Raw genomic sequence first — 24,062 nt, forward strand, 5'->3', positions numbered from 1 at the left:
AGTTATGGGGACAAAGAAGGGGAGGAGAGAGATGAACATGGTATGCACAGGTCTCATCCTGCATGAACTCAGAAGAGATCCATGCAGGAGCTCAGGAGAGCTCCTAAGTTCCTCTGCATAGATAAAGCAAATAAAGAATATTTTTATGGCCTTCAAGGACTCCTTTTTCATGAACATCCCTTTCTGTTGTGCATTTTCATTCTTATCGATCATACACTATTCACAGTAAGAGTGAAGGAGTTACTAAAGCTCTCTTTGGGAACTAGATGAGCCAGCTTTAGCAAATGGATTTGTAAAATCTCTAGTTCAGCTATAGTTAGACCATTATAATATTTAATGTTCCAAAGATTGAGGCTGGAAAGCTGCCTGGTGGAAAAGGACCTGGGGGTGTTGGTTGTCAGCCGGCTGAATATGAACTGGCAGTGTGCCCAGGTGGCCAAGAAGGCCAATAACATCCTGGCTTGTGTCAGAAATAGTGTGGCCAGCAGGGACAGGGAAGGGATCTGACCCCTGTACTCAGCACTGATCAGGCCGCATCTTGAATAGTGTGTTCAGTTTTGGGCCCCTCACTACAAGAAAAACATCGAGGTGCTGGAGCATGTCCAAAGAAGGGCAACAAAGCTGGTGAAGGGTCTAGAGCACAAGTCATGAGGAGCGGCTGAGGGAACTGGGGTTGTTTAGTCTGGAGAAAAGGAAGCTCAGGGAAGACTTTACCACTCTCTACAACTACCTGAAAGGAGGTTGTCGCAAGGTGGGTGTTGGTCTCTTTTCCCAGGTAACAAGTGGTAGGGCAAGAGGAAATGGCCTCAAGTTGCACCAGGGCAGGTTTAGACCGGATATTAGGAAAAATTTCTTCACTGAAAAGGTTGTCAAGCATTGAAACAGGCTGCCCAGAGAAGTGGTTGGTACTTAAAAGATGTGTAAATGTGGCACTTAGGGACATGGTTTAGTGGTCGACTTGGCAGTGTTAGGTTTACAGGTGGACTCGATGATCTTAAAGGCCTTTTCTAGCCTAAATGACTCTATAGTTTCATGAAATAGAACTTCTTTCTCTTCTTCTGGGTGACTAATCCATAGTCTAGCAGACTATGCCCCTCTTGGGAAGCTTTCACATATGTTCTGTTTAAATACTCTCATTTTCTATCTCATCATTTGTGTATTACTTCCTTTATATGCCTAAAATACCCCACTTCTCTGAAGTTCCAGCTCACACATTTTTCTCTCTAAGAAATACACGATCACCTTCCATACCAAAGTTTTTTAATCAAGCCCAAACAAAAAACCACAACATTCTTTAGTGGTCTGCAAGAGTACAGAGCAGGGATATGTCCGTGTTGGACTCCCAGCAGTATTAAGAAGGAATTAATGGTAAAAGGGTTAGTTAGCTCAGGTGCTGGGAGCAGCTTATGCACAGCAGTGCTAGCTTCTTTGTGGGCTAAAACTCTCCAGAGAAGTAGGACTGCCTCTGCTGTTGGAACTACACTGGTATCAGCCCATGAAATCAACTGGCTCCAATATGTCTATTCTACCCCATAGTCCCAACTTCTTCTATGCTGTGGAATGGAGTTAAATCTTTGGTCTTAAAGCAGTTGCTTCTGATATATGTTCCCCTCTGTGTTGAGATGTGGGATTCAGCAATTCACCTTTTAAGAGCTTTGTCATCTACAGGTAATAAAATGGGCCTGTATATCATCATAACTTAAAAATGTGTGTTACTGATTAACTAGGGACAGAAGTCTTGTTGATTGACTCCCCAGCCAGGGCTTTGGTCTATAGACTGTGGAGTCTCTCCAGTGTTTCAGGAGGCAAGTGGGCTGTGACAGTTTCTTTTGCAAAGCATCTTGCCCACAGAGGGATTCCCAGTGCTGGGGATGAAGTGAAATCCATGAAAATTATTGCATGGAAATTCTCATGAAAATGGACAGAGCTGAAAATAACCAAAAACCCGCTAATACAAACGTTTTCTATTTTTATTTTCAGGAAGTTCCAGTATCAATACCTCTGGTTATTTTTGGCCAAACTGGAGTCAAAGACAGTAGGCAGTAAAGTCTTCAGTGCCTGTTACAGAGGCAAATTCTCTGCCAGTAACCTTTTAGTTTGTGTTGATTTTGTTGGGTTTTTTTTGAGGAAAGTAGTGTTCCTTGGCTTTGAGCTCCACTGAGTGGGTTTCTTCTTTTTCATCTTGAGGGGTTTTGTTTGGCTGGGACCAGGGAGAGGGGTTTCCTCCATAAGATGTTTTTTCTTCCCTCCAAATATTCCTGATCCCTTTGCTTTCACTGTGCCCTTCCAAATAAATTCAAATTTCCTGTCTTTTCATAGCATCAGCACTGTTAATACAGTAGGTGACAGTGTTAATATAGTAGGGAGGTTAAGGAATGGTGAGCGTGAGATGAAGGGTTGATGGAGGAACTATGAAAAACATTCAAAAATCCAAGATTTTCACCAGGTTTGTGTTGGTGGAATGAGTTCATTGGAGTTTTGATCTGTCGACCTCTGGCAGAAAGGAGGGTTCAGAGAGGAGGCTTGCTAAATAAGATCTCAATGGTGGGGGAAAATTCAGAATAAGTCAAGATGGGGACTTTGCATCTTAATCTTTTTCATTATTTCAAATCAGCCTTAGGATTCATCTATGGATCACCAGTCCTAAGGCTCCTGAAGCCATAATTCAGACCTTGCAAAACCACGGAACAAGCTGAAAAATAACAAGATCTCAAAAATGAGTGTTTTGTTCCTTTTCCTCCAAGCTTTTAGGTATATTTGTGTAGAGTTCTTCTTTACAATCACAGATGTTAAGAATTGTTATTCAATAGGAAAAAAATTATAAAATTTTCAAGTAGTCACTTGCCAGGATCAAGATCCTCCAGAAACACCCCAAATATCACAAGACAAGCAATAAAATCCTGGAAGCTGGCAGTGATAGCTTTCAGATGGAAATCATGTGCTAACCCGTAGGTTGGGATGTGTTTCCTTGGTCATTGGGGGTTAATACCAGCTGAAATGCTAGTGAAACCTGGAGTGTTAATCCACATAAGGAGATCTGAGGAAAGCAAGTGTCTTAATCCCTGAAAAACTGGTGATAAAGTTGTTACTGCCTGCCTACATCCATACCTCATGGACCATTCATCTGGGCATCAGATGAATCAGTCGGGATAGCAGAAGACTCCCTAAAACAAAGTACAGAATGATCTTTTCCTTGTATTTCCCCTTAAATTCCAGCAAGTATTACAGGAAATCCTGAATTTATCTGAGATAAACTGCAGAGACCTACTTTTCAGATTGTACTTTCATGTGTGTTTATTTTCTATCTACTGCACCACCAGGACTACTGAAAAATAAGTCAAATCACTTCCTAGTCTAAGTTTACGGCGTGTTCCCACCCCTCAGTTTTACTGGTTAAGCTTAGCATGACAAATTCTGATTTCACTCCTAGGAAGGCCCAAGACCCACGTCCCACAAGCAGTTTGTGTTTTGTCACTCACTAGACACCTGCAGCAACGAAGGACATTGGGGAGCAAATATGATGTGTAAATATGATGCATCTGGGTAAAGGCGAGAGTCAGCTCTTAAAGCTGGAATTCAGAGCGATCTCTTTCATTCATCCGTCAGAGAAGCCCTCATTATAATTGTTCAAGCCTGACTGGATTACATCACTTTCCCCCTCATTTCACTCCCTCCCCGCTTGCCTACCCTCCTTTTATTTACACCCCTTGTTCAGCGGCAGCGTTGAGCAGGGGCTGCCTTAATGATGCATGCTGATCGCTTCATTCCCCATTGCCCCCCCATCGCCTCCCCCAGTGCTTTGAAGTGTGCTCAGGTCTCAGGCTCCAGTTCAGAGGTCACTTTGTTTATTTATGCAAAGCTGGCTCATCTGTGAAATGGGGCTTTCAAGGCCTCTGACATCAAAGACTCCAAAGCTGGTCCCATCAAGTCAGAGCAGGGACGGGCCTTGCTTTATAACAAATTAAAGCAACTTCGTGAATCATAGAGAAATATTACAGCTACATTTTTGCTTCAAAAATTCAGCTGTTGTTTTGACTTGTGGTTGGATGCTCAGCAAGTAGTATTGGCCTGAAAACCAGTCATATCAGTTCGGCTAAAACACGAAGCCTTCATGGAGAGTCTGAGGGTAAATAAAACTTGATCCGGGCTCGGTAACAGTCTGTGAATATTTCTCATTGGCTTCTCTCAGAGCTGGACCGTTATGCAGAAGTTTCCATTTTTTAAAGAGGGAATAGAACAATTCTGCTATGGTAATAAACAGTAACTATACCCAGCTTATGTGGCACTGTTTATCCCATAGGGTCCCCCAAGTGCTTTGTCAGTTGATGGAGTTACATACAGAAATCCCTTTTCTTCAGAAATCCAGCCTGCTTCGGGACAGGGGGTAGACCAAAGAAATGCATGGCAAACAATATGCATAGAACAACATGCTTTGTGGGGTGAGACAGGGCAATTAGGCTCATGACGTCAGCACTGATAATCAGGGCCTCATACATTCAGATGTGTCAAGTCTGCAAAGCCGATCCTATGACTGCCTCTTTCAGCCCCATCACACACTTTCCCAGCACAGCACCAGCATCTCAGTCCTGTGGCATTTCAGACCTAGAAGCCAGCTTGGAATCAGATCCTGAAGCAAGAAAAAGGCAGTGGCTGGAGAGCAGCTGGGCATCACACTGCTGGAATGACATTCCCAAATAACGGGCTGATGCCTCTGGATCCATCCTGGCCCTGTTTTGTATGGGCAGGTGCAGTATTTGGAGGGGAAGGGACTACATGAGTTTGTCCCATGTCTTCAAGTCTATCACCTGACATGATATCAGAGCTTTCCACTTCAGCTTTCTCGACCAGCCAGCATGCTTTGTAATGCCATGGAACCAAATTGTACAGCGAGGACACCTAAATCATGTATAAGTTTTCTTAGTCTCAGATGCTCGTGACATAAAATTAGTCAGTGGTTCTTTTTCAAGGCAGGTTTTCCACTTCGTCTTCCAACTGGCTGCTCTCCTAAGCCTGTGATACTGTCCAAGAAGTCCAGTACAGGATGACCTTCCAATATAGGTCACAGAAAAGGGAGCTTGTAGGAACTTCAGCAGCTCATCCTTCTTAGCACTGCCTCTTGCGGTAATCTGCTGGCAGCAAAGCTGGCAATGCTGCATAGCTGGTCCCTGCTGCCCTTTGGCTGCAGGCTGATTTTTTTTTGTATGTAGTCATCACCCTGACCTGCCTGCCTCTGTGGGAGGTGACAAAAGCATGAATAAGCAATCAGCTTATAAGGTCATTTTTGAATATAGCTAAGACTCATGTGATTTCTGCTACTAACTCATTGTTTTGTATTGCTTGGTCATACATATCTGAATGTGGCTCGTTTTTTTCAGGTCCACTCTGTCTAATACAAATATTGCCAGTTGCTTTGTAAAGCTTGGGGTGAAATGCAACATTTTTCTTCAGATTGGGCACTATTAACCAGGCTTCAAACTGCAGGTTCGGGCTGAACCAGATGCCTCTAACTCTCAGGAAATTTGGATTTTGCTCCCTAGGATTGAGCAGGCTGACCAAAGGGTATTTGTGGTACAAAAAGGGTATTTGTGTTGCTAGTACAGGAACTAGAACAACTGTGAAATAGTTTCCCTGCCCTAGGAAATGTCTTTATATTAAAATTTAAAAAATAAGAAAGGTCTTCAAAACAGGGGGCAGGGGTAGATTGTTTCCATGCAGATGCAGTACCAACTTTGGGTGAAGCAAGTGGAAGTCCAATCTTGGTGGTATCTGAATTAGATGGGGGTCTTCCATCCTAAGGGTGTTCCTGGGATATCTGTCTCCCACAGTGCTGTTCCACTTTATGTAACAATAAGCTCTCTTTTGGCTCTCTGAGATCACAGTTCAGAGCTTAAGACACTCACCCGAAGTCCAAGAGGGAAGGTTCAAATCCCTCTCTGAATGCAGCAGAAGAGGAACTTGACCCTGGGTCACTCACATCCCAGGTTAACACGTTTTTGTTTTATCATTGGCTATTCTGCTGCCTCACTCACTGTTTGACTGGCAATTCCTGGGCTTCAGGGAATCTTCCCAAAATGAGTTTCATCCAGTTTCAGGATCTTATGAATCAGCTTTTTTCCTACAGTTCTCAAACGTGAGTTTGTTCAGATACAGTCATGCTGAAGGTAGGAGCCCAATTCACTGTATATCGCTGCTGTAACATCCCTCACCCAGCGTGCAGCTCTGGGGATGGGAAAGAGTCGTTTTGTTCCACATGAGTTTCTGTGTTTATGACATTTCCCCCGCCTCGAGACTTCTGCTATGTGTTGTTGTTAACGTTACCACATTCCTAACAAACGTGAAACAAGTTCCAGTGGAGCTAAACCAACATGCCTAAATGTATGCATTTAGTTATTTCAATCTTGCTCCCCTGCCAAATTGTCTATTTCATAGGCTCAGCACAGTGGCATGAATTATCCTGATCTCTTCCCCCCAAAATGATTTTTTCTGGGTTTGGTAGGTTACTCTGCAGGTTTGCGATTTGGCAGGATAACAACCAAAGAAGCATCTTCAAAGGATCAGACAGATTCAGAACAATTTTACTTACATCAAAAGCTTGGCAGCATGTCAAGAGGTGTTGAGAACGCCAGTCAGTCCTTGTGTGTAGGCAGGGGGAGCACACATGGGCTGACATACTGTAACATGAGGCAGGAGGCAAGGGAGGATATACTGCTCTTTGTACATCAAGCTGAGTAGGATTAAGATATAATTGACAGAACATCACCACTTAAACGTCTTAACCACTTTTAAGATATTCAGCAGTTAACAATGGGCAGGAATCCGACATTTCTGACCACAGTTTTTCTTTCTTCTCCATTACCCAATACATTTTTCTAATTGTGCTAAGAGGTTTACTAAGTTCTCTGTCAGAGAGTATCCAAGATTTCATTCGTAGCACTACCGATATTTATGTGAAAAATTGTACAAGTGCCAGAAGATAATCGATCCAGTATTTTGACTGAAAGGAGACAATCTGTCATATGCAAGCCATCGTATATAATGGGTATATTTGTATTCCCTGCATTCGGTTTGCCAAGGTTATAAAAATATATTTGCAAAAGGCAGCACATGGGTTCCTCTCCTCCTCTGTAACACAGGCTGTGGGCCAGCCTCGGCGGAGCCTGGATGGTGCGTTTGCACTCGCTGCACTGCGTGAGAGTTGATGTTTCCTGAGTGTGACTGCATTTCACGCTGCTGCCCGGTGGTTTGGGCTGGGTGCCCCGGGAAAGCCGGGTGAGAGGGACGTGGGAAGGGGCAGTCAGCTGGACTGAGCTGCTGGAGTAAGAGCATGGCACACTGCTGCCCTGAAAGTTTTCTTTTCCCCTCTAAGTGACAGCTGTACATGCCTCCAGGGGAAACTGTGCCGAAGTAACCACAAGGAGAAGAGAAAAATCTGTCAGGGGTGAGGGGGGACAAACCCATATGGCGTTGCAGCCTCTCTGCTTAAGGGACAGCAGCAAACCAGAGCAGAGCATGTGTTGGCATAAAGTGCCCCATGCTGAAGAAATGATTTTCCAAAACAGCAGAAACTGGGGTGAGGATGAGGTTAAACACACATTCTTCTCTCACGAAGACTACACACAAGTTTATGCCCTAGATGCTGTTTAAGCACAACTCAACTTCTAAAACAACTGTAAAGAGCAATTCTACTATTTGTATATTTTCAGGGGGGCATGCTCATCTATAAGTTTTCTCTGCTGCAGTGATTACAGAAAGAAATTTCCTCTCTTTTGCTCATGAGGCCTTTTTCTCATGAGTTTTAGGAGTTGGGCATTTGGAGGGATTAATTCCTTAGGTCAGATGTTTCCACTTCTCTTGCATTTATTTTTTTTTACACCTTTTCAGTGCAGTTCCTTATTGAGGTGAACTTTTTCCCAGCCTTCACCTGACCTCTCTCTGAAAATCAAACTTCACACACTTCAGTGCACTTTAGCTAGGATCTGAGTAGCTCTCAATCAAGACTTTCACCTCAAATCCAGCTGCCGTATGGGGCTGTGCCACTTGTAGATCATAGAAATAGCCTTGGAAGAGCCACACTTCGCTGCACGGTCACCTGTAGTTGCCTAAAGGCCTCTCGTGGACCCCCCCTCCTGGTGTGATGCATTGCTGTAAGAGGTTGCTCTGAATTGAGTGTTTGTGCACTAGAAGTCCAGCTGTTACTGGAGGAGGAAAAAACTTCCTATCTGGGCACTGCAGAGGTATGAGGCCACCAGCATCACCTGGGTTGCAAACGGTGGCTCAGATCACTCTCCTTCTCCCTTGGCCCTCACAGAGACCTTGTAGGTGGCCATTACACAGGGGCAATTCGAGGTGGGGGTTTCACCATGTGGTGATTTCTATTTCTCCTAGCAGTACAGGGCACAGAGTTGAGACCTTGATGCTGTTCTGTGGTAGTGGTATAGACAACTAGAGTGACAAGGGACAAAGTGGTATGTGGTTGGTTACAGGTGGATGAGTGATCTTATTTAAAAAAAAAAAAAACAACAAACCACAAACAGCTTTTCAATTCAGTATTGCTTTCTCCAGTCATAGCTTTGCATTCAGCATCTCTTGAAGGCTCATTTGGCCCCAGACCTGGCTGCTTTCTTGATTTTTTAATGGAAGCTGAAAAGTGATTTAGTGTTCCTAATTCCACTGCTTGTACTCTGTGTGACTGATCACATAAGTCTTCCCCCACCTCCTAGGTTTAATTACCTGTAATTTTGATTTATATTATTTGCATAGAAAGTACAACAGCTTAGCTCCTCCTAGGGCACAGCAACCTGTAAACATAAACAAAGAGGCTTTTGTCAGCTATTAATGGAAACGTTGATTAATCTCCCATTGCTTTGGTAGCCTGCCGAAAAGCTCATAAAGCAGCAGACTAAATTGTTCATTAAACTGGCCAGGCTTTAAGCGCCAGGATATGGATGCCAAATGTATGCTGAGTGTGTTTCAGCTGCATGGTGCCTCCAGGAGGAAATGCAAACTTGTTATCGTAGTGCTGTGCTGCAGGAGACCTTCTTAACATCTTCCCTTTCATTTCCCTTGCAGATGATGCCAGCTCAGGAAAAGATAGCCAGGTACCTGAAGGCTCCAATGGAGAATATGAAGATCATTCTGGGAAGCAGTGGGGTAAGGAGCAGCGTATGTTTTTTGTTTTCCTCGGGTCTTGGTTCAGTGCTGTTCACGCGGCACATTTCTCAGTTGCTGAAGGAAGGGAAAGGCAGAGTGACTGAAGTGAGTTTTCCTTACAGATGGTCAAATAATAAACAGAGCGTCAGCTGAACATGTCGGTGTGAATGGATCCCATCCAAGGGTCCTTCTGCAAAATGCAGGCAGTGGTCTGCTCTAGGGCCCCCTGCCATATACCCCAGCATGGTTCTCCCTTGCATTTGTTTTTCTGGGCAGTAACTTTCTTTTGCATGTGTAGCTATTATAGCTTTCATAGACTCTCTATAAAAGGCATATTGACTTTTATAGCAATATTTCCAAAGCTTTCAGTGCCAACATAACACTGCTCCCACTGAGGGCAAATGGGAGGTCTGACTTCACTTCAGGAGAATTAACATTAGGCCAAAGCTGAGTATTTTTTTAAAATTACCCTCTCTTTTAGACACCTGCATGAACTTCTCTAAGCCCTGGACTGTTCAAGCATAGGATTTTGATGCTGTTGCAGACCTTTGGGGAACTGCTAAAATCTCACTTGGAACAGGTTCTGAATCACTGCAAGACTTGCAGGTCCAAAGACTGGTCCAAGCACTCCTTGAAGAACAATAAGTTGTCAGGCTGATGCCAAACAGCTTTTGGCCATTACTGACAGGAGTGTGATGTGAGTTTATGACCTCAATGGATGAAACACAACAGTTCCATTTTGCTCTTGCAGTACATCCCTCCTTCTAATTTTATAATACAGAGGTGGCTTTGTACCACATTCATGGCCAGGGAGTAACCCTGTAGCAATGGTCGGGGTGGAACCTGTCAAGATTTCTCCATAGGAGTCTCCACCACTTGAGCTGAAGCCAGTTTTCTTCAGGAGCTAGTAAACAAGGGATGTGGTGTTCTGTGGTGTAGTCCAGTCCACACCTGGAGGAGGCAGTGCCATAATAGCTTTGAATTACAGATTCATCTGAGACTGAGCTTGCTCTCAGAGAGAAAGGTAATGTCCACTCGTTCTGGAAAAGGATGACATTTTGGAACTAGAGAAAGGGTGGCTTAGGTAAACTACAGATCAGGAGTCCTTCAGGAGGGATTCAGTAGCTAGCAAGAAAAGTTCCAGTCTTCATTATCCTGTTGGAGATAGGAACAGACATTGAATTCCATGGCAGATGTGTTTCTGGTAGAGCTGGTGGATGGTGGATCAATACAATAATGTTATGAAATAATATGTAAGCGCTACCAAAATTATTGGGCATTGACAATCTCGTATCAGATTGTGTTTTACTCCGTGTTGCCCTGGCTCAGTCCTTCTTTGTGCTGCAGTGTTCCTACACTTCTGCTTTTTACCCTTTCCTTCCTTCCTGTTTCCTCTCCCCAAGCAGGGAAATGGCTGGGGCAGGCCAAGCACATACCCAAGCCCTTTCCATCCAGCAGTGTTCACCAGCAAATTACTGGTGTGAGCTGATGTACAGGAAGGGTCAGCGTGTGTCTGCAGGTCTCTGGAGGATAATGGGTGAGGGAGAAATTTGTGTTTGCAGAGTCCTGGGCCTTAGAGAAGTGGGAGAGGAGAAGGCTGGTTAAGAAAAAGCTCCACTTCTGCTGTCTGGCTACCGTCATGGAGAGGTATTGCTGGGGAGAAGTCCTACCCCCATCAAGAGGAGAGAGCTGATGTGGGGAAAGATAAATACCCTCACCCACATCTTCACACAACTGACTGAGCTCTCATCCAAAAGACTTGAAAGTATTTCAGTACTTAGTCATATCATGACACTTTTTTGTATAACTATCATGAAAGCTTGAAGTGGTACTGACGGTCATTATGTGGAGGCAATTGTGGCAGATCACAGCAGACTATGTGTTTTAGCTAACCATCTCAGTTTGTATAACCAAAGTCTCATAGGAGCTTCTGGGACAAATCCATGCACCTCGAGGTGTCCCACAGGGAGAGGAAACTGCTAAACTCTTTCCCATGTCTTTGTGCCAACAGCCTTCTGTTTCATTTAATTTTCATTAGCCTGAATAAATCATGGTAAACAGCATTTCAGCAAGGAACCCATACACAACACTGTCTCTTTGTCCCCATCCACTTGTGTTTTCTCTTGCTCTTGTGTGTGGCATAATTTATACTGTACAAATGTGTGGTTCATGTTTATGAAGCAAACGCCAAGTGATGTGGAGGAGAATAAGCATGTGAAGTATAAATAACAAAGAGTCACTTTGTAATGGCCTTCACTGGCACTCCAACAAGCAAAACTTTTGTAAATGGTACAGATTTGGGGACAGACATTTACTAGCATCAACTCAAAAGAGACTTTTTCTGCCTCTCACACTGCTGCTTCTCCTTCTTTCTCCATTTTTGCTGTTTTTCTTCTCCTGTTTGCTGGGTCTCTTTTTCTCTCTCTCTTATGTGTGTGTGTGTGTCTCTCTTTCTCCTTTTTTGTTAACTGGCTTTTCTAAACTTGTCCAACTCAGTCTTTTGTCAAGGAAACATTCAGGACTGTGTAAATGGGATCTGGTTTCAGCAGATTGCACACAGCCTGGAGTAGCTTTTGAGACCACATAATCACTTAACCTTCTTTAAACAGAAGAAAAAAAGAAAGACGGAAAGAGCCAAAGAAGTTTAGTTTTACCTGTAGTTTGGTATGCATCTCGGCAACAATGTACGAGGAGTGAATGCAAAACTCCAGACAGATTCATGGAAGTCGCAGTGGGAGGAAAACCAGAAATGTTATAGGCCTGCTTTTTTGGGAGGAAAGAGAGTTCTGAACTATTACTGTGGAAGCAGGGAAGAGGTAAGGGAAGGTGAGAGCTTAGTCACTCACTGGACTCTTCACTCTGTATGGGCAGTGTGACTGCCCTGTCTCCAACCTGCTCTTTGATGTGTTAGTCCCAGCCCAGGAATCCCATCTGGCAAGGATCTACCCCTACCCAGACCTGCAGTTCCTCATCTCAGAGTAAATCCCTGCCATATTAGAGGATAACTGTTTAGACCCAGTTACTCAATTTCTACAATGACAGCCCTTATCAGCACGTTTCAATCGGCTCAGATTTAAACTTCAGCATGTCATTGCTCCCAACGTGCAGCTCTGACAGGGTTAATTGTCTGTCTAGGAGGGTGATTGTTTTTGCTGGGAGGGGGCCTCCTCTTGCCACAGACCCCGAAGGGAATATCCAGCAATTTACACACCATGACCTGTGGAGTGGGTTAGTATGTCACACTTACTGCTCAGCTGTCACGGCAAAGACTTTCAGTGCCAGAGTTGCTCCAGTTCATTAGATTACACATGAAAACCTCTGTATGGAGAGTAAAGCATTTCTGAGCAAGAGTTTGAAATAACATGAAATGGCTGGGACCCAAAATGACAGCCAAGGGGGGCAAGAGAAGGCTGCAAGGGCAGATGGTTTCCTCTGCAGCAAAGGATTCTGAAGAGAGGCGTATGCCAAAGGGTGTCTTCTTCCAAGAGAGAGGGATGTTGGGCAAGGCTGCAGAGAGGGGAGGACAGAGGGATACGTTCGCAGACATCATAGAGCAATGGCTGGTGTTCCCCAGGGCCTGGAGAGAGGAAACTGCAGACCAGCCTCCTCCATCCACCAAAATTCTGCTATAATGCACATCCCAGAGCTTCTGATCCTAAGCCCTGAGCAGCAGAGCTGGCTCTCTAGTAACTAGAGAGTCCCACCATGCTATCCTGTAGTTAACTTCCCTGATACCTGAAGTACAACATTTTCAGCTTGCTTTGGTGTATTATATGCTACTGAGGTTGTGGCTTTACAGTTTCCATTGGTGAAGGCCAGTAGCTGATGGGCATAATTCAACCCAGTGTGCCACAGAGCAGGGCACTCATTATCTATTATTTCCCAAAATAAGGATCAAGGAAGGGTTCACCAAGGGAGTGCAAAAATGTATGGTGACTGCCCTTTGGGGCTGAAGAGTAAGATCATGGTAAGCAAGAAATAGGGTTCAAAAACAGAAGGAGAAACCTGTTGTGGAAATGCTGAATGGACTCGAAGGAGAAACTGGCTTTGCCAAAATAAAAAAAGGCAGGTGAAATTGGCAGGAGTATTTTGGATGTAGGGGGAGAGTGCCAAGTGGGAGTCAGAAGTGGTGTTGAGCTCAGCAGGAGACTACAGTTAGAAGTGCCTCTGGACAGACGTTGCATAATTGAAGTAACTGTAAGGAATTTGTAATTTCTTTTGAATTCTTCATTACAGGATACTAGTAGACAAGCTGTTGCCTTGCAACAGATCATGTTCTATTGTTTCAACTGTTGTAAGAGTTTTTGCAAAGTTCTTTTTCTTCCTATTGATTCGTTAGACTAACTCATGACTGTACAGGAAAACTCTCTGCAATGTCAGTAAAGCTACTAGGGTGTAAAGGTGCCACCTTTTTTCCATCTGGAATTTTGGCATAATCTGAATTAAAGGTAGGTGCAGTCGGAGGTATAAATTTCAGATTTTGTCAGGTTAGGACCTTGTGTTTCTCTAGTGTTCTTGTCATTGCTGTTATAAATATTGGTGATTTCCTTGCTAATACAAGGTGACTGTCTTAACCCGTGGTTCTGCCCACCAGCAGCTATTGCTTCAGCTTCTCCATTTTTTTGATGGACTGGGATGGGGTATCTTCTAATAACAAACTCAAGGGTTTTTTATTGAGGCTTTCCATTTGTTTGTTTGTTTCTTTGGGAATTTCAGTATGAATGCTTCATAAATTAATGTTAAATGAATTGCATACATTTAAGTCAGATCAATGTACGAAAGTCTGACACTTCTAAGGCTTTCCTACATATTGAAAAGATGTTGACTCTTTTTAAGTCCCGTTAAAGCCAATGAGAACTAAGGGGCAAAACATCTTCAGAAAATGAAGCTTCAAGTGACCAGCAAAAGATTCAGAAAATAGCCTGACAGGAATCTGAAGTTTTTCCTTTGGTCTTGGCTAAGGGCTTGCATCTGTGGCATGGAATATGGTAACAATTATAATGCGATTATGGGGCCACATTTTGCCTTCAGCTGCAATAGCATGATTTTATTATTATTTTGTGAGATGGTCTGACGCAGTTGCCTTACGGACACTGAAAAATTCCAGGGCTTTGCTATGCAGAAGGCTAATACAGTGGCCACAGCAGAGCAGTAGAGATTCAAATGCATCAGGGTGTAGGTTGTCTCCTTTCTGAGGAAATCAGTTCGAGCTTATATGAGAGAGAATGTTACATGGTATGTATGGGACTGCTGGGTGCCTCTGCATCAAATCTGACCATGACACTTGACAGCAGTATCCTTCTTTGCATGCCCTTTGCTCAACACAGCCAATTTTTCATGCCTTTTCCAGCCCGGCCCAGGTTCACGCAGCCTGCCAAGATGAGACGCAGAGTGATTGCCCGTCCTGTTGGCAGCTCCATCCGCCTGAAGTGTGTGGCCAGCGGGAACCCACGTCCTGACATCACGTGGCTGAAGGACAATAAGCCCCTCACGCCCCAAGAGATTGGGGAGAACAAGAAGAAGAAGTGGACGCTGAACCTGAAGAACCTGAAGCCAGAAGACAGTGGGAAATACACCTGCCGAGTATTTAACAAAGTTGGAGAAATCAATGCAACGTACAAAGTTGAAGTAATCCGTAAGTGCAGCCTCTGGGGTGGAAAGGCAAAGAGGGAGATTTGAGATTTGGCTGGCTGAGTAAGGGGACCATAATGGCAAGTGTGCAGTGCTGATAGCTGGACACAGAAATGTGGAGGTATTTAAAAACATCATCAGAGACAGAGAAAACATTACTGAAACTCTAAAATAAAGCTAACACCTGGGCAAGACAGGGTAATAACAATACAATTTAGTAGCTGGTGTGAGGAGGGATACTTGGGAAACAGTCATCTCTAAGGGCACCTGCATGGTAAAAGTTCAGCATTACCCAGTTCAGTCTTACACTACCAAGAGACTTATTTCAAGGACAGACTGAGAACTCACTGAGAAAGCCCTTTCATGTATCATAGAAGAGGGGTGGGAATACTTAGGGTAGCCCAGATTACTCTATTAGAGTGGTAATAAGGTCAAAGCAATGAATTGAAAATTTAGTCTAGATAGCTGTAATAGGAAGCCCACTTCATTAGAGAAGACTCAGCAGAAATCTTATGACTAGAGTGATTTAACCAGACAAGGCTTTAGGACCAGATTTAGAACCCATCTGAAGGTTCAGATCTGTACAAATGAGATACTAAAAAAAAAAATAATTAAAATCCCACTAGGGTCCTGTCTGTATCTTTAGATGTCTAACATAGCTTTCAAGATTCAACCCTTAGAAGATGAGCTGTGAGGGATTACCCTTCATTGTGGTGGGATAGAGTAAATTGCTCTTCTTACTATCTAGCTATTCTGATTCTTGGTCTCTAATCTTGTGTTTCCCCTATTATTACTGAAGATAATTATACTCAAATCCTACCTAAGTCTACCAGAGAAGATACCTTATTCTTAAATCATTGTGCGTTGTCTATTGGCATCATCATAAGTTGTCATGGAAATGATTATAGAGCAGCCAACTTAAGGAAGTGAAGATGAGCTGGGTGGAAGGCAGATTGACTAGCCTTCATTTATGAGGAGCAGGGGCGCAGAGGGCTATTTCCAGCCACATGGAAAGCATGTTGTTTGTCTGTCTGTGCATACGTTTTAGCATGAGAAAGTTTATCCCAGTTTGAAAGATTGTTCTTAAAGGTAAAAATCTGTTCTCTGATAAGTCCTTTTTCTAGAATCACAGGAATTAAAAGCACATGTGGGGAGTTCTGTTGGGCTCCGAAGGCACAAACCTGCCGGACATCTGGGATTGATAAAGATGCAGCTGTGTGGAGACAGTAAAAACATGTGTTTACACTAAAACCAGGAGCAGAGACAGGGAAATGAATCAAGCCCCATCCTAATGGCAGCTGTGGCATTTTCACTTCATCAAAACCAGACAGCACCAGGAACAAACCCCTTTCTGTGTCCCTGTTTATCTTGGTTTTTATCAACTTAAAGATGTATGTAACTTTTGTTTTCATTAGCTTTTGCTGGCTAGGAGTGAAAACAGTAACCAAAGCTGGAACCAGAGTCAAGGAGATAAGGGCATTAAGCAGTTTTCAGACATCTTTCTATTTTTAACATCATTCTGTGGAGCATTACAGGTTTTATTCAATTTCCTTCTCCCCCCCCTGCGCCTCCACTCCTAAGTCCTGCTTATCTGTGTCTCAGTCTCCCCAGCTGTGATTTCTGCTTGTAGTCCCAAGGCAAAGCCTATAGAGACCACTGTGGTATTTTTGTTTCCCAAGCACATCTTTAGAGCCCTCATTATTGAAAGTATCCCGAGTTTTTGAAAGAGGGTCCATTGTTCCTTCCTCTCACCCCAAAGCCAGTGCTGGTGGGAGCTGTTTTGTTACATGCTCAATCCAGCAGTGTTTGCTGTCAAAAGCAGTTGATGATTGCCAGCAGTTACCACCCACTGTGATACCATAATTTCTCTCTGTGCCTAGGATAGAGGTTTGCAGTACCTTCTTCTCTGGAAACTGTGACTGATTCCTCTGATGCTAGCACTCAAAAAGTCCAAACATTCCTCAGAATGAGGGATATATTTTTCCTTTGACTTTATGTGGTGTTGACATAACCTAAGGCTTATGATCATGCTGGAAAGGATGGTCTTGTGAACTTCTTGTGTTTGATTTCCTTTCCTACCATCTTGTTTCCTTTATCAGCTGAGACTTGAGGCAAAAATAATTGTGAGAAAGGAAGGATTTTGTTATTGACTAGAAAACCAAAAGCCTTCTGAACTTTTCTCCACAAAAATTTGTTCCATAGTGAGCATGGGGACAATTAGACTGAAGAAAAAGCAGGGAGGTGGGGATGAAGTGAAGATCTTCCTCTCCACTACTTCCTTGGTAGTGCCTGTGGTCTCAGCTCCCCCAGCAGTGGATGACATGGCATGGGATGGCTTTCAGTAGAATTTGATCCCCATGGGCAGTAAACAGGCCCACCAACAAAGATGACAGATATCTCCTGAAGGACTTCCAGACAAAAGATGAGCCAATATCCATAGCCTGCCATTAGTCTGTGAAAGAAGAGGCCTTTTCCCATCCAATTTTGTCTGTCCTTAGGGAACATTTAGGAAGACCAAAAGCAGAAGGAACATGTCTTATCCCCACCCCTCACTAGTACTAGCCACAGTGGTTCTCAACAGATATGTACTTGTAAATGATGAAAAACTGAGGTTGTGCCTGAGAATGCGTAAAGTTCTGTCATATTCACCTGTAAATTGCACCCTACCAGACATGGTGGTAAGACACACAGCATCACAGGATCACAGAATGGCTGAGGTTGAAAGGGACCTCAGGAGGTCATCTGGTCCAACTCCACAGGCTCAAGCAGACACTCTCAGAGTAAAAATGTGTTTCCTGATGTTTAGAAGGCTCCTCCTGTTTCAGTTTGTGCCCATTGCCTCTGATCCTGCCAGTGGGCACCACTGAAGAAAGTCTGGCTTCATCTTCTTTACATGCTCCCTTCAGATATTTATAAACATTGGAAAGACATCATCAGGGTAAATATCAAGTGAACATTTACAGGGAAATAATCCACATTCGTGTTCAGACCTGTACTATTGTCCAATTTTAATCCTGAAATGGGTTTTGGCCTTTTTGGCTGGTATCAGGCCACTTATCTTCCTCTAGTCAAGACTCAAGAAAGATCACTGCAGCCTCTGACCCTGTAGGTCAAGATACATCATTAAGATCCCATTATTCTGGGATATGGTCCCCGAGACTTGGGGATAAGTGGGAGAACAATGTATACTGACCCCTTTTGTCATCTCATGCCTGCAGCATACAGCAAGGGAATGGGGAAATTCAGCAGTCCAGACTGGATTTATAATACTTGCCAAGGAGCAGAAAGGCCAAGTCTGACCTGTGTGGTGTCAAGTAATACCACCAAAAACTGGGTACCCAAATATAAATGCTTCACAAGTTACCAGAGAGATCAAGAGAGATCAGAAAGACGGCAAAGACAAAAAAAAAAATTCTATACAAGATTCTTAGGACCCTTTTTGCTTAGCAGTTAGGAGGGTTGTTCCATGTATGGAAGAGAAGGCTGAAGAAAATCTTCCAAAATATAAGACCTAAGAGGGAGAAAAATCTTTTCTCCAGGTCTGATGGAGATAGAGTAAGTAACTTCCTTGTTAGAAACAGGAAGATTCAGGTTTAGCACGAGAAAAGACTTGCTAAGGGTGAGACAATGGAGGAGTTGTCTAGAGAGTCTGGAGAGCATCTACCATTGGAGACTTTGTCAGAGGCTGGGCAAATTTATATCAGGAGAGTTTTGCAGAAATCTCAGCCTGCCTTGGGGCAGGGATTTGGATTAGACCATTATTCTGCATCCCTCCTACGCCTTTTTCCTGTGTTTCTGCAATCACAAGTTAATGAGATTGGCAAACACCTTTTTCCATGGAGCTCCCTGTGTTTTTGTGCAGAGAGGACGAGGTCCAAGCCCATCCTGACAGGGACGCATCCCGTCAACACGACAGTAGACTACGGTGGGACCACATCCTTCCAATGCAAAGTCCGCAGCGACGTCAAACCCGTCATCCAGTGGCTGAAAAGGGTGGAGTACGGCACAGAGAGCAAGTACAACTCAACCATCGATGTTGGGGGACAGAAGTTTGTTGTGCTGCCCACGGGGGAGGTCTGGTCTCGTCCTGATGGTTCCTACCTGAACAAACTGATGATTACTCGAGCCAAGGAAGAGGATGCAGGGATGTACATTTGCCTAGGGGCAAACACCATGGGATACAGCTTTCGCAGCGCTTTTCTCACAGTCCTGCCAGGTAAGTTATGCCTTTTTTTGCCCCTATCTGAACCAACAGTCTGCATCATGGTATTTATTAATACAGCTATTGATGCCCATTGGGCTCCATGGCCCTCTGTGCTGATTTAGACTACCCCAGTTCTGATAAGAATGAATGAGGGACTAAATCAACCCTGATTTAAATCAGCCCCTGCTGAAATCCTCTTGATGATGTTTCCTTTCCTCCCTTCATGGAGAATAATGATTCCAGCAAGGTGAAATAAAATGAATCACCTGCTCCTGTAGAGAAGAGGATATGGGAAAGGATATTGCAGTTGCAGACACTACATCACTTCAGTGATAGGGTGCAGAACGTGAGAGGGGAACTGAACAGCAACACAGTTTGCAACCCCATTCCCTTACATTTCTTCTTTCTCTTGCTCTTATTTGTATTGCTTTTACTGGTATAAGGAAACAATGATACAGGCCCATAAAATGAGAGAAGAATAAGAACTGTCCTGGCCACAAGGAAAGGAAAAGAATGAGTGTGAAAGAGAGAATGATTTATTAGTTAAATTCTTACCCAGTGATCCCCTAGGGACCCTTGTACCAAACTCACAGCTGCTTCCTTCTCTCCCCAGGCCTCAGGGCTGGTGAGCACGTCCAACCGAGGCTGTATCGAGTGTGTTTGAGGCACACTGTCCTGCTTTGTCATTTAGTCCTTTGCATCCTGACTGTGCAGTTCTGCCCTGAGAAATGCTTTTTATTGAAAAGGGCATTTCTTTCTGCCTCATCTTGGTGTGTAAATCTACCTTCAGATCCACCAGTTTTATAACAGAAATCAATCTTACTGCTTTTTCTCCCCTTTAACACCACGAGGCCAACACAGCTAGGAGTGTACAGGAGCTGGAGCCAACATCAGATCATTTTAGCTGTCAGGTCTAATGAAGTGTCTCTAGTCCAGACACCAGTGAGGGAGAGATATCGTTAACTCTCCCAGGCTGTTAGGACTAGTTTTCCATGTAGGTAGTGGGGTAAATGCTCATGAGTGCTGTAACTAAGGCAGCATGGCTCCTTCTGCTCACTGAGCCCAAAGCTCTGTGTCTCAGCAGCCATCAAGCCACTAGCTTGAATTTAGATACTGGCAGCGGGTTGACAAGCAAGGGAATGGTGTCTTCTTCTGCATCACTTAGATTCAGGGCTAAATTCCAACTAGAAAGCCTGTCAGTCCCAAGGAAGAGGCAGCGTGGGTGGTATATAACTCAAAGCCTCTGGGAGCTTTTGAACTATGAGAGTCTGATCCAGCTCCCACTGAAATCAGTGGGAGACTTTCCATTGATTTAAATGGGACTATAATGAGGCCTCATACCAGAACCAGAGCCTGCAGGCCTGTAGTTATTAGCAGTGACAGAGAAGGAGAACCCAGCTTGCCCTCAGAGGCAAAGATGTGGTTGCAAGGCCTTGTGTTAGAAAAACACCGTTTTGCTTCTAAATCTACCAGATTTGACATAGACAGATGTGAAGAACAGCATGGATGAATATCAAAACACTTTTGTTTCAGCCCAGCAGAGGACTTCTGCCAACCAACATACTGTTGTTTTCGTGGTGAGCTGATGGGTCAGTTCTCTGATCTTATCTTGCTTTGAGCAGGAGGCTGGACCAGATGACCTCCAGACTCCCCTTCCAGCCTAAATTATTCTGTAATTTCCAGTGTCGGTGAATCAAATTTTTGTCTATTGAGGTCAACAGTATAGGACCTTCTGACTTCAAAGAGACCACATGGTATATATTTAATATTTCAAACTAGCTCTAGGTTTATTTGTCAGGGAGAGAAAAAGACATTAGTATCTTAAAGAAGTTTGGCTTGAAAGTTAAGTGATATATGTTTGAGTATAACACACTGGGCAATTTGGATAGCCTGTGGTTTTCAAAGTTTGTTGAGTGTCTCCCTGCAAGCTGAATTCTGTGCCTAGGTACTTTTCAGGGCTTTGGAAATCCCAGCTGGTAGCTATCTAGATGGGGATTTTGATAGCTAGGATCCTACCCCAGGGCTCCTTTTGGGTCTGTAAATCAAGAAATCAGTCTGAGAAATCAGAGTGGTGAGTCAGGGATGTACAGGCAGCCACAGCAGAGAGGGGAAGGGGAGGTAGGTGTGAAAGATGCTGTCTGAAGCATCTTATCTCCTCCAGTAGCTGAATTTGCTGCCCCTGGAAAGCCAGCAGGATCTCCAAAGATACTGGTGGAGATAGAACCCAATTGGCCTAGGGAGCTGAATACTCACGTTAATGTGAACTTTCAGTTCTCCATGGCTTGGGCACCAAGGAGAGGACACCAGCTCACCTCTGTTTTTCCCATCCTTCAGACTTTCTCCCAGACACAGAAGCAACTCAAGACAACCCCTCCAAAAAACCACCCCATTCATGCTGCCTGTCATGGCAGAGCACTACTGAGTAGCTCCAGTATTGCTAGACAGGAATACTAAAGAGTGTCTAAAGCCCACACAGACATGGCTACACCTGGCAGAGGGGAGCAGGCACCGTGCCATGGCTCTCCATAACTTGATGGTGCCTCCTGGGCTGCTGACACGGAGGTATTACTGACACGTCCCGTATTGTGTCCTCCAATCTGGGCAATGAAGCCCACTGCATCGCAGAGTGAGGGTGTTAGGAAACTCTCGGGTTGGCCCTACTGCATCCATTAAAGCTTGGATAAGAAAGTTAAAAAATCCCCCAAAGACTCCCCTCCCGACCCCTAAACTGGAGAAAATGAGTTGCTTCTCCTTCCAGGAGCACTGAAAAGCAAAGCAGTTACCAAACATCATGTGCTGGCTTGATTTCTCCCTTGTTACTTGGTCTGGCAGGGTTGCCAGACAGCCTGTACAAAAGCCAGCCCAAGTGTGACATCTGTTTTGAATCCACTTTGCCTGCATTTAATTAACTCTTTCTGTCTCTCTCCTGCCGTAATGTCCAGATCCCAAGCCTCCGAGTGCACCTGTGCCCCCTTCCTCGGCCAGCAGCCTGCCCTGGCCCGTGATCATCGGCATCCCTGCCGGAGCTGTGTTCATCTTTGGGACGATCCTCTTGTGGCTTTGCCAGACCAAAAAGAAACCCTGCTCCCCTCCAGCTGCTGCCCCCGTGCACCGGCCGCAGCCCCGGGACAGGATCTGCGTCTCCCAAGTCCCCGACAAAGACTGCATCTCCTCCATAAACTATGAGGAGTATGTCGCTCAGCAGCAGCATTTACTGTCCCAAGGGCCTGCACTCGCCCCGGCCATGGCATCCAAAATGTACCCAAAGATTTACACAGACATCCACACCCACACCCACTCACACGTGGAAGGCAAAGTCCATCAGCACCAGCACATTCAGTACCAGTGCTAAGAGGGCAGCCGTGTACAGTAGCTCGTTTGGGCTTTTCCTCGTGGTACCTCAGAAGAGACTGCTCCAAGTCAGCTCACACTGCCAGCAACAGGCAAAGCAGACAGAAAAGATTATATATATATAATTTTAAATATATATATACATATATATATATAATTGTATATGCGTGTGTGTATGTGTGTATATATATATGTGTATATATCTATATCTATCTATATAAATATATATATAATAGAGAAAGACAGAGAGAGAAAAGAGATTTTTTTTTTTTAATTATTGCAATCAGGATGTAGCCAAGGAATAATGAAGGAACTCCAAATCTCAGCAGAGAGGCAGCCATCTCCAACAGCAGAGCCTTCCCGGAGTTTTTAATCAAGGTGGCAAGAAGTGAGACAGACCACAGGGATGTGAACCACCACCTCCTTCCTTGTGTTGCTAAAACCGAGCAAGAGCAACAGGTGGCTGTGGTGCTTTTCTGGATAAGCACTGCTGTTCCTGTGCCTGCTGCACATCACTTGTTTTGGTGGGAAGCCCCCAGACCTGTCCCGCTCTGAGTGACTCGAGCTCTACAGTACCTGAGGTTTAGTGCCAAAGCACCAGGAGACATAACCAATTCACTGCTTCCAGGGGAAAAAACAAAACAAACCAAAACAACAAAACAACACAAGAAGGTCTGGAAAAGTAATTTCTATTCACAGCATGAAATGCCGAATGCTTCTCAATCGTGGTCATTTTATCTGAAATGCAAACTGAGCTGGTTGGTTCGATTTCGGGAAGGTGAAGGCATCGGTTTCCCATGGGGTGTTCTGCAGATCAAACCGCAAGTGCTCCAATCCCCCAGTCGTAGGACTCAGTGTCATTGCCAGGTAAAAGGAAAGAAGGAAAGAGGAACATTGTACAGACCATCTTTATATTTATATTTAAGAAATAATAATAATTAATAATAATAATAATTGAACTGCTGATGGTGAAGAAAGCAAAACACGCTGTCCTTCTCTAATGGCTCACAGTGACAAGCTACTGGATTTTCTACATCAATGCAAAATACATGAAAGCATTAGAAAAAAGAGTAAGAAACAAAGAGAATGAATTAATAGTCTTGTAGGAAAAAATGCATTTGAGAAATAATTCACCTAGGTTGTGTGTGGTTGTCCCCTTCCCTCAGATAACATTTTGGAAATGATACAACTTCATTGCAGTTCAAACAGTAAAAACAGAAAGAAGAGAAAATAAATAAGGACCATATTAAATACCTATATGGACTGGAAATTAATCCAATTGCAAATATAAAACCTTTGTAATTCTATATAGAGTTTAAACAGAAGTCATGTATATTTAATTTATTTTGTTAAACAAGAAAAAAATGTATGATATTTTCCTTGAAACAGGCATTTCTATACCTATTTTTGATCAAAGAAAATAAAGAATTTTTTTTTCAGGTTCTATAGATGCCATGCTCAGAATACACTTAATGTAGGATGTGGCCAACTCTATTTCTCCTAAGGTGGAGGTCATCTGTCTCTATGCCTTTTTACGCTAGCCACATGTAATCCCCTAACATCATCCCAGGTACCGCTGGTGCCATCCTTTCCATCACAAACTGACCTTTTCCACTGTTTATATTCTGGCTGTGGTCAGATCATGTCTCATGGACCCCTTATCATCTTCAGTAGAAGAGTTCTCTGCTCACAGGTGTATCTGTTTCACTATGCTTTTTTTTTTTTT

General features: G+C 43.9%; 1 protein-coding gene across 3 annotated transcripts in view; it reads left to right on the forward strand.

Annotated features, from left to right (window-relative positions):
- Window positions 1–22,470, forward strand: part of FGFRL1 (fibroblast growth factor receptor like 1) — a 177,152-nt gene extending 154,682 nt beyond the window's left edge. Inside the window, exons 4-7 of one of the 3 annotated variants that reach the window (XM_026847325.1) lie at window positions 9,070–9,150; window positions 14,501–14,785; window positions 18,644–18,997; window positions 21,928–22,470. In XM_026847325.1, coding sequence (XP_026703126.1) covers window positions 9,070–9,150; window positions 14,501–14,785; window positions 18,644–18,997; window positions 21,928–22,337 — 1,130 coding nt within the window. In that variant the 3' untranslated portion in view covers window positions 22,338–22,470. The remainder of the gene's footprint in view (window positions 1–9,069; window positions 9,151–14,500; window positions 14,786–18,643; window positions 18,998–21,927) is intronic. The other 2 variants (XM_026847327.1, XM_026847326.1) reach the window with 2 other exon arrangements.
- Window positions 22,471–24,062: the final 1,592 nt, after the last annotated feature.

The sequence above is a fragment of the Athene cunicularia genome (assembly GCF_003259725.1).
Source record: "Athene cunicularia isolate RWA chromosome 4 unlocalized genomic scaffold, athCun1 chr4_part1, whole genome shotgun sequence".
Classification (NCBI taxonomy): domain Eukaryota; kingdom Metazoa; phylum Chordata; class Aves; order Strigiformes; family Strigidae; genus Athene; species Athene cunicularia.